The sequence below is a fragment of the Schistocerca americana genome, chromosome 4 (genome assembly GCF_021461395.2).
Source record: "Schistocerca americana isolate TAMUIC-IGC-003095 chromosome 4, iqSchAmer2.1, whole genome shotgun sequence".
NCBI lineage: Eukaryota > Metazoa > Arthropoda > Insecta > Orthoptera > Acrididae > Schistocerca > Schistocerca americana.
In genome coordinates, this window is record NC_060122.1 from 65401471 (window position 1) to 65418913 (window position 17443).

Sequence of the window (17443 nt, forward strand, 5' to 3'; positions counted from 1 at the left end):
ACTCTTGCCTCCACCAGGACACTGGTCACCAGACTTGTCCTAAAAGCTTCTGCTGCCAGTCCAACCCCACAGTGGTGCACTGGGTCGAGTAAACACAACAGTGAGGATGCTGCTGAGCCATAAACCAGACTCCCATAGTCAAGGCGGGATTGAGCAAGGGCTCTGTAGAGCTGCAGCAGCGTAGAGCGATCTGGACCCCAGTTGGTGTTGCTCAGGCAGCGGAGGGCAAGTGCAAGGATGCTGAGGAGCTCCCACTCTGTAAATGGAGCATTATAGGGTTCACTGTGACATTCAGTGAGCAAGAGGGCTCTCCTTTCCATCTGCCATTTGAGGGTGCGAAATGCCGACGGATAATTTTCTGATGCGGTGGCTTGAGCATAGTGCTCAGCAATTGAGTTTGCGTTGGTAGATAACACGCCACTGATGTTAATGCCAGTAACACCTGTCAGGGTCTGGTACCCAAAAACACGTCTGATCTTCATCTAGACTTGGGAAGGCGATGTATCAGGGTGTATACGTGGAAGAGGGAAAAAAATTCCCGGATTTCCCTGTTAAAGATACACTTTCTTCCAGATGAAAATACACATTTCCTGTGTTAAATGTGCCAGTAAAATTTTTAACGACATAAACGTCTGATCTTCTGGGCTCGAAATTATTCTGAATGGTCACTTTCAAAGAGTTGATTTTTGAATGAGAGGTAAATGCTCTGTGATTTAAGAAATTCATCGCACATTCGAGCACAGAGTTCATCTTGCGTAAAAGGAAATTTACTTGGAAAGTAACGCTTTTCAAACAACCATTTGGAATATTTTTCCACGACCTATTAGAAATAGGTTCGCTTTAGCAGTTGCCAGAGAGCGCCAGATAACCCGCGTCACTGTGCTTACACAGCTGCGATGCCACAGGAAGATCTTACATTATTTCACAAAAGAAACAAGACATTAGAGGATACTCCAAGAGCATGGGAGCTTTGTGAACCATAGTAAAATGCATAATTCGGCTTAAAGTGCACATTCGTATGTCCAGATTCGGATGTAAATTTTCAGGGAGTACCAGTACTGTATTACCTCATGTTTGGTTCTTTATTATGACATAATGCCATACGTGCTAGAAGATGAAAATGTGCACTTTAAATGCAGCGGAAAGTGCAAACTAGCCAATAGTGTGGAATTAAACACACTGCCTCAGCAGAAAAGATTAATAAAAGTGAAATTTCTTTAACAAACCGACAAAAATAACTTCATTGTTCTGCAAGGCGATTAATGCTTGACTGTCAGAAAGTGGAAATAAAATAAAAGCTGAAACTAATAACGTATTGTAGCCTTCCATAATTATGTGAATGTATTTTAATTCACTTGATAGCTCCCGGCCACAGAAATCCATTTTATTTTCATTTGATGTGAGAGCAATAAACAAAGAGTAAACAGCAAAATCACTTAACGTAAACACGGGACACATGGAGAATACCATCTCCCCACTACAACTCAGACTGCTCTGCGCATCGGGTCCGCATCTACGATATTTCCAAACCGGGGCAATATGGTGCTCCCCTCCCTCAAGTGTTTCACGTTCACACAGCTTTCTTCCAGCGCACGTTTCTGTATTTCGGTCTGTGGAATTCAAACGTGTAATATTTTGTAATGGGTGCCATCAAACTATATTCAGGCCAGAGGAAGTTAAAATGTCCTGTGGTGCTCCCAGTCGGCCGGTTTGACACCCTGCCCCCTCTAAAATAACTCTCAGTTGATACGGGATGGGATTATTTGTAACCAGCAGAACAAGAACTCTTCAGAAAATTTGCAGTCTTTACGGCCTATTAGCTAATAACTTGGTGTTTTGTGTGACGTAAAATTAAATATAGGATACATGAAACCAGTAAAGACAAGCAAGACAGTACACATTTCTTCATTCCTTAAATCCTAGCATTTTTTTCTCTCTTATCTTGCCACTGCTTCGTATGACGTACTTTCCTTTCTGCGAAAGAAAATCAACTCAAAGTTCGTCAAAGTTTTGCTAAAGAAAAAAAACAAAATGTCGTTGTCTAATATTATAAAAGCTGTTAATGCAGGTAGTACCCAGGACTGGTGTGGTTTCTCAATCTGATTACATATATTTTGTCATTGTCTGCTAGATAAAACGAAACAGGCCTGCCTAATATTGCAGCAATTGTTACACACACCAAATAAACGAGACTGTTTCGGCACAAATGGCCATTTTTATAACATGACAGAATATAATTCACGCAGTACCAATATCAAATGCCTATTGGGCCTACTACAAGCAAAAAGTTTTATGTTAGGAAACAATTCCATATTTCAGCTTCTGAAGCATGAGATCGAAAAGTAGCAGTACGAAATTTTTATATAAATTTGGAATAGTCATTCCTTGTTCTAACAAACTATCTTGTCATTACTAATTCTGTAACTATTCCTGCCAGTGTCAAAACTTATTCTCTTGGTTAACTTCACTAACCCAGCCACAATCACCGGTTTAGTTATCCCGCATTTATTCTCTGGTTAGCCTTTATTACGTGTTCATACCACGCGTTTTCCGTGCCTCTCCCAGAATAGAACTTTAGTGGCTGCTAGCCGGGGACTGTATAACTGGCCCTTATTAGTGTAGCGGACTGCTGAAAAATGTTCTGTCAAAATTTTATCTTCTTGGATACACGGAGAAGGTAATGTGTAATCTTTGTGACCTGTTATTCCTGTTATTTATTTCCGCTCTGGTAGTCTGAATCTATGGATTTCGCTAGTAATTATAACAATGCTGATCATTTGCAAACCCAGTCAGCCACATAAATAGCAATTGGCATTCACCCGTTCGGCTTTATTCTGCTCGGCTCATATAGCCCTGTCCCCTTTTGTCTGCTGGAAAGTTTATTTCTAGATGCAACGAGGATTCCCCTGGCAGAGATATCACGTACACTATGCACGTATTCCAAAATTAACTTACGATTCATTCAGAAATCAACTTTGTATTTGTTCAATAATGTTCAAAAACCAACAGGGATGCACTTCAAAATTATATGATTAATCGATAGACCAACATGCACTGGATGCTAGGCGCTGTGTGAAACAAGGTCTTTTTCCTCCCTGAAACTGCCGCCCATGGAAGATACCCCGGTTTGTCCTCGCCCCCTAGTCACGCTCATCGGAGGCACTTTGTTGTTATTAAGCACTGCATAGTCTTTCTAAAGCATTTGACACATTTTGCTGTTGGCAGACACTCGTATGAGCACTGTGTTCTGTTGTATATGGTGCATTTCCTTTGCAATTTAACTTTTATTTTCTTTTTTTTCTCTCGTTCATGTTTTATTGCTGCATTATTATTCTTCAGTAGCAAGATACAGTAATATCCTTTGTTAGAGAATTGTTTCTTACCAGTCAAAGTTAAAAAATTTAATTGAAAACTAAGACAATGAAAAATTCCCAGATTTCTGAAAAATTCTCAGGTTTTTCCCGGTTTTCTTCTGGATGAAAAAATTCCTGGGTTTTTCCCGGATCTCCCGGATGTCCTGGGTCGTATACACCCTGTGTACGGCACCCAATGGTTGAGACATACCTCTCCCAACACGCCTGTTTCTATCTCTCTATAAGCTGGCAAATGTGGGCAGGGAGACATTTGAAAGCTATTAGGTGCTCTACAGAAGGATGCCGCTTATGTCGCTGTATAGCTCATCAACGATCTTTAATGGCCTCAGCGATTTTCCGGCTACAACCAAGGTACTGACTTTCACCAGGGGCACCCTAAAGAACAAGGGATTGTGTTTTCCGCTGCAGAAACAATCGTTCTAGTGACCTGCTCAACTACCACTTTGATTGTACCACGTGGGGGAGATTGAACGGTGACATTAGAGGAGAAAGCTTCTCAGTCTGTCTTGTTTAAAGCCCATCTTGGTAGACGTCCATGGGAATGGGGCTGGGGAAGTGACAGGAAGATGGGAAAGTAGTCATTACCGCACAAGCCATCGTAGGCTCTCCAGTGGACAGATGGGAGAAGTCCTGGGCTGCAGAGGGATAAATCAATTGCCGAGTATGTGCCATGAGCTACACTGAAATGTGTGTGGGCCCCAGTATTTAAGAGGCAGAGGTCAAGTTGAGACAGGAAAGTTTTAACATCTCTGCTTCGGCCAGTAAGCACAGTGCCACCCCACACAGGGTTATAGGCATTAAAATCTCCCAAAAGTACGAAAGGTTTAGGGAGTTGTTGAATCAGTGCAGCCAATGCGTTCAAGGGTACTGCACCATCTGGAGGAAGATATATGTTGCAGACAGTTATTTCCTGTATCGTCCTTATCCTGACAGCCACAGCTTCAAGAGGGGTTTCAAGGAGCACGGTTCACTGCATACCGATTTCAGGACATAGCCACAAACTCTACCTGACACTCTGTTATAGTTGCTATGGTTCTGCTGCGAAGGGCAGGGGTCTGCATTGCTGGGAACCAGGTTTCCTGGAGGGCTACGCAGAAGGCAGGTGTAAAGCTTAACAGTTGCCATAGCTCAGCCAGGTGGTGGAAAAAACCGCAGCAATTCCAATGGAGGATGACGTTATCATGAGGCATGAAGCATGCAAGGAGGCAGGTCACACCCCAGGGTCATCTGCTGCCACCGATTGAGTATCTGTATACATTCTTATTGTGGATGAGGCATCAGTGAGATCCAGGTCCTCAGGGGCCACTGAGATCTCCACCTCATCCGCAGGTGCAGAACTGGTAGGGAGTGGTGGTGTTGGGGTCCCAGAGGGTCCTTTTTCTTAGCAGACTTCTTTGTTTGCTTGCCCCCTCGCTTCTCTTTAGGTGCTCACTGGGAGGACTCCTCTGAAATGATTGCCATGACAATTAACACACACAGGAGGGGGAACACAGGAACTCCCCTTATGGAGTGGACGTCCACAGTCACCACAGAGAGGGGTCTGGGAACAGTGGGAAGACATGTGTCCAAAACGCAAGCACTTATAACATCTCATAGGTGGTGGGATGTACGGCTTCACATCACATCGATTAACCATAATCTTGACTTCTCAGGGAGGGTATCCCCTTCAAAGGCCAGGATAAAGGCACCAGTATCAATGTGATTGTCCTTTGGGCCCTTCTGAACACACCGAACAAAGTGAACACTCCACCATCCGAGTGTCTGTAAGTTCCTCATCAGTTTGAAGGATGAGGTCCCTGTGAAAAATTACACCTTGAACCATATTCAAAGACTTGTGGGGGGTAATTGACACAGGAATTGTACCAAGATGGTCACAGGCACGAAGGGCGACAGACTTGGCAGCTAAAGCAGTTTTGATCAACAACAAACCCAACCGCATCTTGCTCAGAGAGTCCACTTCGCCAAACTTGTCTTCAATGTGTACCACAAAAAATAAAGGTTTGGTATTGGTGACAGTATCCCCAGCAGTCCTGGTGCAAACCAGAAACCAGTGGAAAGGTTTCGCCCCTAGCCGACTAGCCTGACTCTCCTCCCAGGGGGTAGCCATGGAAGCGAAGGCCAAAGGGGCAAAAGAAGCAGCACTAAAAGAACCATTTCCATTCAAAGAGACGGCTGTAGAAAAACGGCCAAAGTTCTGGTCCCATATGCGTTTCATTTACATAGCATCCACCCTGATACCATCCACTCTGACCATGAGCTCTCCCCACAGGCACCACCCACCCACAGCAAGGGCCGGCTGGCACGGCGGACATTACCAGGACTTCCAATGCTCCAGGATGACAAGCAACTACTCCTAGGCTTACATGAGGAGGTTACAACTCAGGTATCATAAGAGTGATCCCTGGGTTTTCAGGGGGCTCGACCAGAAGGGTACATAGCGACCCCACCACACGGGCTGGCTATCGTGCTGGCTACGTACCCTAGCATCAGACAACAACGTGAAGGAAAAGATGGAAGGAACTAGGAGGGCACACGCCATGAGACACTAGGTAAGGTGCTCTTCCCTAAATGGCTCACACTACGGAATAGAAATTTAGTAATGGAGGTCAAACCCCAGAGGGGGACCAGAGAATGCCAAAAGGATGAGGTAATTACGAAACAAAACCAAATTGCAAAGCCAACAGAACCACGACGATAGCGGGGCCAACATAAACAAGGACATCACGAGGGGGGGGGAGGAGAGGGTGGAGGGGAAGGAGCAAGGATGGGATGGGAAGGGAAGGGAAGGGAAGGGAAGGGAAGGGAAGGGAAGGGAAGAGAAATGCAGCCCAGGAAAGAAAGAAGGCTGCAATAGCTCGGGGCTCAGTGCTTGCCACGCACATACTCATTAAAGGACCGTTAGCCCCCTGAGGGGATGCACCATGGAAGTGAAAAGATGCTGCAAAGGTTGGGGCCCATGGGAGCCAAGCACGAATCTGCCAAAGAGTATCGAGACCCCTGGAGGAAATGTCAAATTTGATACACAACCAAGCCCTGAAGGTGTACGTAGACAACTTAATCTCAGATCGATTTTTGCTGGAATTTTCATATATCTGGTAGAAAAATTAGGCGCAAAGAATATCTTAACTCATTTTATTAATTGTCAAAGAATAAAATGTCACACATAGCATCCACAGTCAACACTAAAGGGGGCTGGTAAATAAAAATCATGTGTATTCTTCGAAAATGAAAATGTCACACATAGCATCCACATTCAACACTAAAGGGGGCTGGTAAATAAAAATCATGTGTATTCTTTGAAAACTTGTTCCTAAAATATTTGTTGTTGACCTGGAAGTCATAACTGTGAACAGGTGAAAAGTGAAAAGAGTTGTCAGTTTTTTCTTAACGCATATGTTATATTTCAATCATAAATGTCTCTTTAGTGTAAGAAATTACAAGAGAGCTTGGGTGCAAAAATGTGGTGATATTCAGTTATTCTGTAAATACAAAGGCTAACTTCAGTTAAATAAAAGAAAAGATACAAGTAATAATGAGAGATGACTTTTCTTTTACAAATATACCAGTATGTAGACACACAAAAATTCTGCAAGGAACAGTTCCGTAAGTAAATTCAAATATAAAGAAGAAAACTTTACTTAAACTCTTCCACCTTGCATATAACGTTTTCCTTGACACAGTGACCCAAAAGCAAAACAAGCTCACTTAAAGGCGAGAGAGACAATCGTTTGATAGCAGTTACTGTCAAGTTTAAACAACCATGCACTGTGTCTCTGTAATGATGAGGCACTCACCTTACATATAACATCAGATTTCTGTTTGCTGTTGCTTCAGGGCCCAAACAGCTGACGTCCTAAGTGCTTACTTAAAATGGTTAATTACAGAATGAATGAAGTCACTCAGAGGTTAATCAACTGGAATAGAGGGATAGAGCGATAGCTAAAAACTATCACTTCCTTTTTTAGGACGTTGTTCAAACAGATGAAAATTAAATTTCCTTTGCCATATTACTACGACAAATGAAATGAAAAACACAATCTACTGTTGTGCTATATCTGCTAAAATATCTGATAATCCAGATGGCAAACATACATTAAAACAAATGGTTATAACATATGAGAAGGGGACCCAAATAGCACCTTTCCTACTGGGCCATCTAAGGTCTTGTGATTCAGCAGTTTATTTGAACATCTTTAAATCCGTGTGATATCTGGGAAACGTGTCCTACGCACTTGTTTTCACTGTATTTGAAAGCGACTTACTGCCTGCATTTGCAGCTGTTCCAAAAAAACATTTTCGCAAGCTGCTGTAGCAACAGGTGGAATAGTACATAGCTTTCAAGTACGATGAGAACTGGTACACAGGACACATTTCCCGGGTATCACAAGAATTTGAGGATGTTCAAATAAACTGCTGAATCACAATTCCTTTGACGGACCAGTAGGAAACATACTGTTTGGGTCCACATCTCACATGAAATGTGTTAGGTGGATGCCCCAACATTACAAAGAGACAGTGCACTGTTGTATTAACTTGAAAATAACTGCTGTGAAAAGACCGTATCCCTCACCTTTAGGCAAGCTTATTTCATTTTTTGATTGATATGTCAAGGAAAATGATGTTATATGCAAGGTGAAGAGTGTTAAAAATTTAATGTCCTTCTCTGTATTTGAATTTGTTTATGAAACTGTTCTTTGCAGAATTTTTGTCTCTATATATCTACTTATTTGCAAAAAAATATCTCTCTCATTACTACTTGTATTCTTTCATTTATTTTACTAAAGTTCTCTGTTAAATTTATAGTAACAGAATGATATATCACCACTTTTGTGCACCCAAGCTGTCTCCTGCAAATCTTTACACTGAAGAGACATTTAACAATATAACATATGCATTAAGAAAAGGATTGACAATTCTTTTCAGCTCTCACCTGTTTACAGTTCTGACTTACAGGTCAACCACAAATATTTTAGGAACAGTTTTTCAAGGAATACAACTAGGTTTTTATTTATCAATTCCCTGTAACGTTGAACGTGGCATTTTCATTTTATTCTTTGACAATGAATAAAGTCAGTCGGGACATTCTTCTTTTCACAATTCACAAATTTCAAGAACAGCTTGGAAAAAAAATGTGTTTCACAACGTTTTTCATAAAAGATCTGAATGATGTATTTTACTTTTCATACATTACATCAACTTAGTGGGTTACATACTAGACGCATAAAAAAACTGGGACCTGTAGAGCAACTGATTACTGGGGAAATTTAAGTCTGTCAAATGACTGGGCACAGATCTCTGAGACTTCAAAACTGTATTTATCAAAAACAGTTAAAGAGTTTGGGCAGTGCTATTTGGCAGCTTTACTATTAAGGTAGGTATCCATATACCAAATATGAAATAAATTCTGAAATGGTCAACTTATTACCCCCCATGCGATTACATGGAATGACCCCTGGGCAATCTGCAAGTTATGCAAAAGTGGCAAAAGAAAGTGAACGCCACATGCTCATCTGCACCAAAAATGCAGCTGTAATTTGGAGAGGTAGCATTGCCCATTTTCAGTAACTCCCACGTTTGAGCCCCTCTCCACCATCATGCACACCTCAAAGAAGTGAAGAGCACGCAACTTGGCAATGAGTCTGCAGTCCTTTATAGTGTGGATGAATCCACCACTGAATGAAAACTCAAAATGCTCCTTAGTCAATGGCGTTAAGTGTAGGATGTACAGCGTATTTTCATCAAAACTTTATCTTTGACATACTGTTCGTATTTTTATTACAGTTGGTAAAAATTATCGTTAGTTTACAATAGCTTAACTCTTTGCACTCTATATCACAAACACTTGTTCTCTCCATGCGCTCCTATTTAAGTTTCTCCGGCCCAGACAGCGAGCATGCCACAGAGAACTGCAAGAGTCTCTCTGTGGAAACAATGTGGCCACCGACGCACAACTAGGGTATACATTAAAACAAAAACTGTGCTTTCATTCAAATATTTACGTAAGCATTACCATACAAAACTTTTCACTGTGGGATTTTTTTGAAACTCTTCAAGGTGGAGACCTTCCATCGACATTTCATTCAAATTTTTTACAAATAAGTCACTGCCCATCATCAAAATCATTTTAACTCTCATTTTCACCTCCAGAAGCTCTACAATCTCTCACTCAGAAAGGACTACAGATGAGAACTAGCCATTTCACACCTACTAACTTGAATGTAGTAATTACAACCTTGCCCTCAACACAACTGCTACAATTCTACACCAAGTTAACACAGGCTTCTCCAGAAGCAGTACTATGCAGAAATGATGCCTCATACAGTCAGAGTCATGAATGGATAATGTGAGAGCTACGAAAAATCATGTCTAACGAGGCTTGACATCTGAGTGAAAAACAAAATTCACAATCTGAGCACCACTACCCGATGGAGTGGAAAAGGGTTAATGCTTTAATTTTAAAATTTTTTTCCAGAAGTACTTACTGTAGCAAGATCCTTCTGGCTCCAATTCTTGGACTGGCGGCCTTGCTGTATGAGTTTTCCTAAATCCAATGGTACTTTTTCATGCTTCAGTTCTTCAGTCTCTCTGTCTAGTTTTGCAGTGTTTTTTGTTGTGCCATGTTGCTTGTTAGTAGCTGCACCCCCTGCAAAACATCTAAAATCAATGTTAAGCTGCTTCACACTGCAATGAACATAGTAAGTGTGACATGGTACACACATATTGTATCCCTCTCAGTAAATGTTCCTTGTAAATTAAATTTGTGGATTAACAGAAGTGTTGACTACAGCTTCAATGACTCAACCAAACAGCCACCTTTCAATCCAACCTAGACCTTGAGCTTCATTACATGTCACTACAACAAACCTTCCAAAAATTAATATAGATGAAAAATAACTACTGCTAATATTCTCCTCTATATATGTTCATGCACAGAGGACACAAAATATTTTTACATTATGGGATGAAGCAGACATATGCTGCTGGTAGGTTCAGTTTACACAAATTCATAACCATTGTTTAAACCCTATAATTCCCATGCTTTACAACCTGTCAACATTAATTGTGACTGACATGCCTCTGTTGCAAACAAGCAACTGAACAAATAGTTTCTCAAAACAGGAACATATTTCTCGAGTCTTCTTTCTTCTTCTTTTTCTTGTGTCTTTGTCCCATATCAGTGCAGGGTTGTCATGGCTATTAATGGATAGGGAATAGATTGTTTAAGAGGTGTCCAAATGCCCTTCCTATCACCAACTCGTTACCCACAGAAGTAAATATATGCGTTCCAACTGTAAGAGTATAGCATTATCCATGTCAAAGTGTCCAAAAGTTTTATAAATGTTGTAAAATTGTTACCAGAGACCGGCCTTGGTACCAGCCTGGTATTCACCTAGTGCAATGTAGGAAACTGCCTACAAACCACACCTCGCTGGTCGGCACACCACCCCTCAATGTTAATCCACTGGGTGGATTTAATCCAGCACCAGCGCACTCCCCAGTCCTGGAAGTGGCGCTTTAGCATGCATGGCTATCTGTGCAAATAAACAGACTTACAGGATAGAGAGGAATATTCAACACTAGTAGTCGGCTTTGACCAGTGGCATAGGAAACATGAGACAAACCTTGTAAACAAAATGGTGACTATAATATTATCATTGGCAGTATCTTCCCAAGATGTCCACACAAATGCAAGGGTGAGACTGCTTGTCACTGGGAGCTCCAATGCCAGGCACGTGATGGAGCAGTGGGTAGATTGGGAGAAAAGGTCAGTGTCTGCTCCACTTGCTTGCTGGGAGAGGGGTACTTGCCCAAGATGTGGAAGAAGCTCCACCAGCAGCAACTAAGTGCAATGGGTCCAACCGCCTACAAATCATTGCTCATGTAAGCACGGATTCTGAGGCCTCTTTGGTTCCTACAGGTGGCTAGCTGCTTTGGTGGAGACCACTATCCTTGCCAACAGGGTGGAAGCAGAGCTATCATTTTGCAGCATTGCTCTCAGTATCAATGCTCAGATGATTCTGTGACAATCTTTGATGTGGATTCGAAAGTCTCTGCATAGGTTCAATAAGATGCATTCTGATTTCAAACAGGATAGCATTCATCATAGCAGTTTGCACAAAGAAAATGTTAATATAGTACTAGTAAAGTGCAGGAGCATCTATGGAAAAGGTTCTGGAACTAGTCTCTTTTACCAATGGAAACAATACCCTCAAAGTACTAGAGACAAAGCTGACACACCAGATGTTAAAAGCAATAAAATTCTAAATGTACATCGTAAAGATATGATGAACACTGGTGTGGAGGCATGTTTATAGCCATAAAAAATACAATAATATCTAGTGATATCAGTACCAATTCCAAATGCGAAATAATTTGAGTGAAGTCAAGTGTTACAGGTGGATCATGGTTATCAGACGCTTTTATAGACCCCTCTACTTAAAGAGCAGTAGTGGTGGAACATTGATGGATGGCTAGATTAATGTGTTTAAAGGGACCAAACTATGCGGTCATTAATCTATTAATCCTTTGTATGTCAAGCCAGGAATAGTCATCAGAGAGGAAGGATACAAAAGACAATTCCAGAAACCAGGTCACACCAATGCACATTCCAATTCTCCAAAAACTGTCAGTGTACAGTCAACTGAGGTCCAGTTCCAGTACCTCATTTGCACAAGTCAACATCTTGGTACCTAACTGTGGCAACCAGTTAACATGTTTGTTCCCTGGGACCTCACTGTGACCATGGGTCCATACAAAGATGACCAACTGTCCAGCATGCTGGAGAGCATACAGGATATCCAGGATGGTCCCAACCAATGAGTGGCGATGGTAGCACTGTTTAGAGTGCCTGAAGACTACTGAAGGAGTCACTGCCAATTAAGAATGGCTTGTCAGCACAAGAACAAAGGTGGCTGAGGGCTCGAGCAATGGCAACCAATTCTGCATTGAATGCAATGCAATCATTCAGGAGGAAACATAGTTCACTGCATCTGCATGTGGGTACGCAAAACCGGTACATCTGTCAACTGTAGAGCCATCAGTGTATACCATGGCTGAGCCCGGAAGCACATCGAGGACATCCAGGAACAGATACGAAAAACCATAGTGTCTACCGAGTACTTTTGTCCAATGGCAGCAAATCAGAGGACAGCGTATACACCATGGGGTGCAAGCAAGTTCAGCCTGACAAGAAGTGTCAGTGGGGAAAGATGGAGTTCAAAGCAGAAAAGCAGAGGCTCTGTATGTTAACTGTGATCGTGACATCAGACCTTGGCCTCTGTTATGGAAGGTAGATCTCCCTACCAGGAAAAAGGACATAGTAATCTAGATGCTCAAGGGAGCAGCAAATGTGTGTTGCATAGAGAAACAGCAATTGTTAGCGCCTAACCTGTAGGGGAGGGATGCCAGCCTCCGCAAGTAGGCTGTTCACAGGGCTGGTCCGAAAGGCACGTCGCAAATGGGACCCCCCAATGGTGTGTCCGGTCCAGCATCTACAATGCTGAAGGCGATGCTGAGACATACACGAGGCTCTGATAATCAAGACGCAACAGGATTAGAGCTTTGAAGAGCCACAAAAATGTAGATAGTCTGCAACCCAGCTGGTGTTACAGAGACAGATTAAGGTGCTATCAGCATGTTCGCCAAGTTCGTGAAGATGGGAAAGCCATGTCAACCGCCATCAAAGATAAATCCCAAAAACTAAGACTACTACACACTGAGCATTTGGTCACGGAGGCAGATTTCTGGTTGAAAATGGACAGTATGACAGCGACAGAAGTGCACGACACATTTTGCAGTGGATTTGTAGGACTCTCCTTGAGAGATCAGGAGTGCACTGCACAAAGGAAGCAGCTACTCAGGTAGCAGAATACTTTTAGAATGCACATGAGGCTAAGTAGTAGTTTAAGGTGTTCTGATGAACGCTCACCAGTCAATATACAGCAATGGAAGCCAGGCGGCATTCAGAGTAAAGACACTTCGACTGTCAAAATTTTATAAATAAACTGTCGAAGTATTGATAATAATGTACCCGAATTTACTGCCCTTCAGGAACGTTCTCGCACTGAAATTATTCTTGTGACAGAGTTGGCTGAAACCCGAAATGGAAAGCTCCGAGATATTTAGCGGGTCATGGAATGTAAACTGGTAAGACAGATTAGAGGCCATAGGAGGAGGTGGTTCATTGCAGTTGACAAAAATATTGCCTTATTGAGGTCGAAGTTGAGTGAGAGTTATCTGGTTGCATATGACAGGAATCAGTGAAACCAAGTTAATTGTTGGACGTTTTTACCGGCCACTCGATTCCACTGTTAGAGTGAAAGTAAGTCTAACTGGGATGTCTATGGACTCATTGGAGTGGGTACAATAGAGTCATGTGAAATACTTTTGAACATGTGTTCTGAAAAGTGTCTCGAGCTGCTAGTTCGGCAGCTCACAACAACTGAATATCTTAGACCTTTCAGCTACAAATAGGCTGGACGTTACTGAAAATGTTAGTACAGAAACGGGAATTAGTTATCAGGATGTCATAATAGCAACTATGGTTAAGAAAGTTAATAAATCAGTCAGGAGGCTAGGAGAGTTTCTGCTAAATACAGCAGAAAGCAGTTGTTAGCATCTCACTTACACAGTGCATTGACATCACTTAGTTCCGATCAGATTGACGTAGAGGAATTATGGGCAAAGTTTCAGCAGATTATAAATGTGGTCTGGAGAGCTATGTGCCTAATAAGGAAAAGACCCACCATGGTTTAATAACGAAATTTGGAAAATGCTGAGGAAGCAGAGGCTGTTGCACTCTCGGTTCAAAAGAGAACACACAAATGACAACAAGAAAAGGTTGTCAGAGACTCGTGCATCAGTGAAATGATCTATGCACGAAGCTTACAACAGCTACCACCGTCACGCCTTAGCAAAAGATCTGGCAGGAAACAGAAGAAAATTCTGGTTCTATGTAAAAATCGCTAAGAATCTAAGGCTTTCAGCCAGTCCCTTGTTGACCAGTCTTGCGTGGGAGTTGAAGACAAAAAAAGAAGCCGAAGGTTTAAATTTCACGACCAAGAAATCATCACACAGGAGAATCATACAAACATACACTCATTTGACCACTGGACAGACTCCAGCATGAACAATACTGTAGACCCCACAACTGCAGTTAGACCACCAACAGCCACACTCAATACACAGTCCTGTGAGATCCCATTCTATTGTGTATGGGGAGTGCTGTAGGAAGCACCAACTTTAACTCTGAAAGTATGGCAACACAAAAAGTTCAGAATAAAAATCGGGAGTTGGCCTGGACAACCTACTCGTGGAGAGTAATGAGGATATGGTGACACCATGTGATGTCTTAAGCCTTTTGCAAGTAGAAGAAGAAAGCGATAAGGTGGTGACACTGAGCAAAAGCTAAATGGATAGCAGATTCCAGCCTGCGACAGTCAGAAGACCCCAAGACTCAAAGTACCAACACGACCATTAGCTCATCATATGTTCAAGCAACTTGCACAGAACATTAGTGAGATTAATTTGGGTGATAGCTGTCCATCTCAAGGGGGCTGTTTACCAGTTTCCGTGCTGGGACTATCATGCTTTCTCATCACTGAGACGGTAACTCACCCTCACTATGGATACTGTTGAAAATGGCAATGATGTGATGTTGGCAAACCACTGATGAGTGTTTGAGCATTTGGCTGAGGACGTTGTCTGGCCCCGAAGCCATCTCAAGGCAAAGGGCTAGGGCACTGAGCAATTCCCACTCACTGACCAGAGCATTGAGAGGTTCCAGGTGACTTGTAGTAAATGGTAAACAAAGTCTCTCCATCCATTGTCTGAGGACACGAAATGCAGGCTGATGATCATCAGATGCAGAAACTCTAGCATAATGAAAAACAAAATGCAAAATGTTTGGCAGAGCATCTGGATCAGTGTAGATATCACCATTCACAGAGATACCACATAAACGCACAGGGTACCGGTGTCTATGGAGGTGTTGAATCTTTACTCAGATCTGCAAAGGAGGGTTACTTGGTAGAATGGTAGCAACAGCATTCTCATTTCTATCTTTTAAGAGGTGGTAGTCCTTGGCACGCAGTCATTTGAAGGCAATTAGTTGCTCTATCGATGGATGTTGCTATGGCACTGGAGAGTTCGCCTCCGATCTAATGGTCACAGCGATTTTGGGGGGGTCCACAAAGGCAGTGTCTTCCGAAGGGAGATCCTCATGAATAAGGGACTGCTGAGTCAGCTGCTGAAAGAATGGTACCAGTTTTTCTCTGGAGAACTGAATCGATACCTTCATGTGGCGGGTGTAAAAGGCAACAGCACGAGCGAAAGCAACCCAATCGGCTTTGGGGAGAGCCCATCTGGGTGGACACTCGGGCAAGGTGTGCCAAGAGAATGTGAAAACAATTGGAAAATGATCACTGTTGCATAGGTCATAGCGGACTCTCCCCAATGGATGAAGACTTGGGCTGCAAATGGAAAGATCAAAGGCCAAATTAGACCCATACGCCACAATGAAGTGTGTGGTGACACCGATATTCAAGAGGCAAAGATAGAGCTCTTCGAGCAAGTTTTCGACAGCTTTACTGTGGCCCGTGGTTGGAGTTCCAGCACACAAAGGGTTGTGAGTATTGAAGTCATTTAATATTAGAATGGGTGGGGGAAACTGAGGAAAAAAGTGCAGACACTTCATCAGGAGGGAGATACACCTTACAGATGGTGAATTCCAGAGATGTCTTCACACAAACAGCCACAGCCTCCAACATCATATTGAGTGGCATTTGTCTGCTGTACACAGAGTCCAGAACATACATGCAAACACCACCTGAAGCTCTTCAAAGGGTGATTCTTAAAATAGCCCTGACAGCCACAGACACCAGGGATCTGCACTGCCAGAAGACAAGTTTCCTGGAGGGCGTTGCAAAAAAACAGGGGAATGCACAAAAGATGTCGTAGTTCAAGAAAGTGGCCAAAAAAAACTGCTACACTTCCACTGGAGGATCAGGCTATCAGTCTTCTGTGAGGGTGCAGAGTGACCAAGGAGGCAGGTAATGTCTCTGGACCACCCATTGCCACTGGTCGTGAAGATACACCATTAACATACAGCGTTCCGAATCAGGTTATGTAGGGGTGTCAGGGGCCATAATAGCCACCAGGTACGCTGCCTTGGATACATAGGTGGAACATGCACGTTCTGGCGGCACAGGGCCACCAGAATCGCCCCATTTTTTGGAGGACTACTACTTGTCCTTGGACGATTTAGACCGTCTGTGAGGGTCCGTCTGCTGCAAATTGTGGGACAGGGAAGGAAGGCGAAGTCCTAAAACTTGAAAGCTATGGCTCCTTCAGCCACTGGCTGGCATCCAGTTGCAGGTCACCAGAGTTCAGGGAAGGGAGCGTCCCAAAGGATTCGTTCCTGATAAGGGAGGTCAGAAGAGCACATTGCTTCTCTGGCTGGGGATTGGGAACTGACGTCCCCAGCAGACAAGAGTGTTGACAATCCTGAACCGGTTGTGGAGGAAGCAGTAGGAAGAGAACTCCCAGCCACAAGGGTGGGAGGTGTAGTTGAGCAGATCCAAGAGCCAGATGCAGACGACATGGAGGGCCAAGTCACAGTCACTAAAGAGGATGTTGATGCCACAGCAGCAATCATAATACTGTAGGAAGTACAATCGTAATACTGTAGGAAGTAGGGGACTATTTCTTCTTGGCATCTTTATGTGTGAGGCGATCGAGAGTTTTATTCCTGGCTTTTCTTTTCTCGTCTGAAAATTGTGCAGTCTGGTAAACAAGGAATGGTGCTCCTCGCAGTTGACACAGATGGGGGAGGGGCAAAAGAAACATTCCTGTGCAACTTACCGTCACAATCCCTACAGATGGGCTGGCATTACAATGCAAAGAGGGGTTTCCAATCACTTCTAGTCAAGTTGTGCCACAAACTTCTCTTCTCCCCAATCCTATTCAATACTTCCTCATTAGTTATGTGATCTACCCATCTAATCTTCAGCATTCCTCTGTAGCACCACATTTCAAAAGCTATTCTCTTCTTGTCCAAACTATTTATCGTC

General features: G+C 42.9%; 1 protein-coding gene across 1 annotated transcript in view; it reads right to left on the reverse strand.

Annotated features, from left to right (window-relative positions):
• The window catches only part of LOC124613194 (endothelial differentiation-related factor 1 homolog), an 82537-nt gene that overhangs the window by 42716 nt on the left and 22378 nt on the right, over positions 1–17443 (reverse strand). The window contains exon 3 of the mRNA XM_047141854.1: positions 9857–10017. Coding sequence (XP_046997810.1) covers positions 9857–10017 — 161 coding nt within the window. The remainder of the gene's footprint in view (positions 1–9856; positions 10018–17443) is intronic.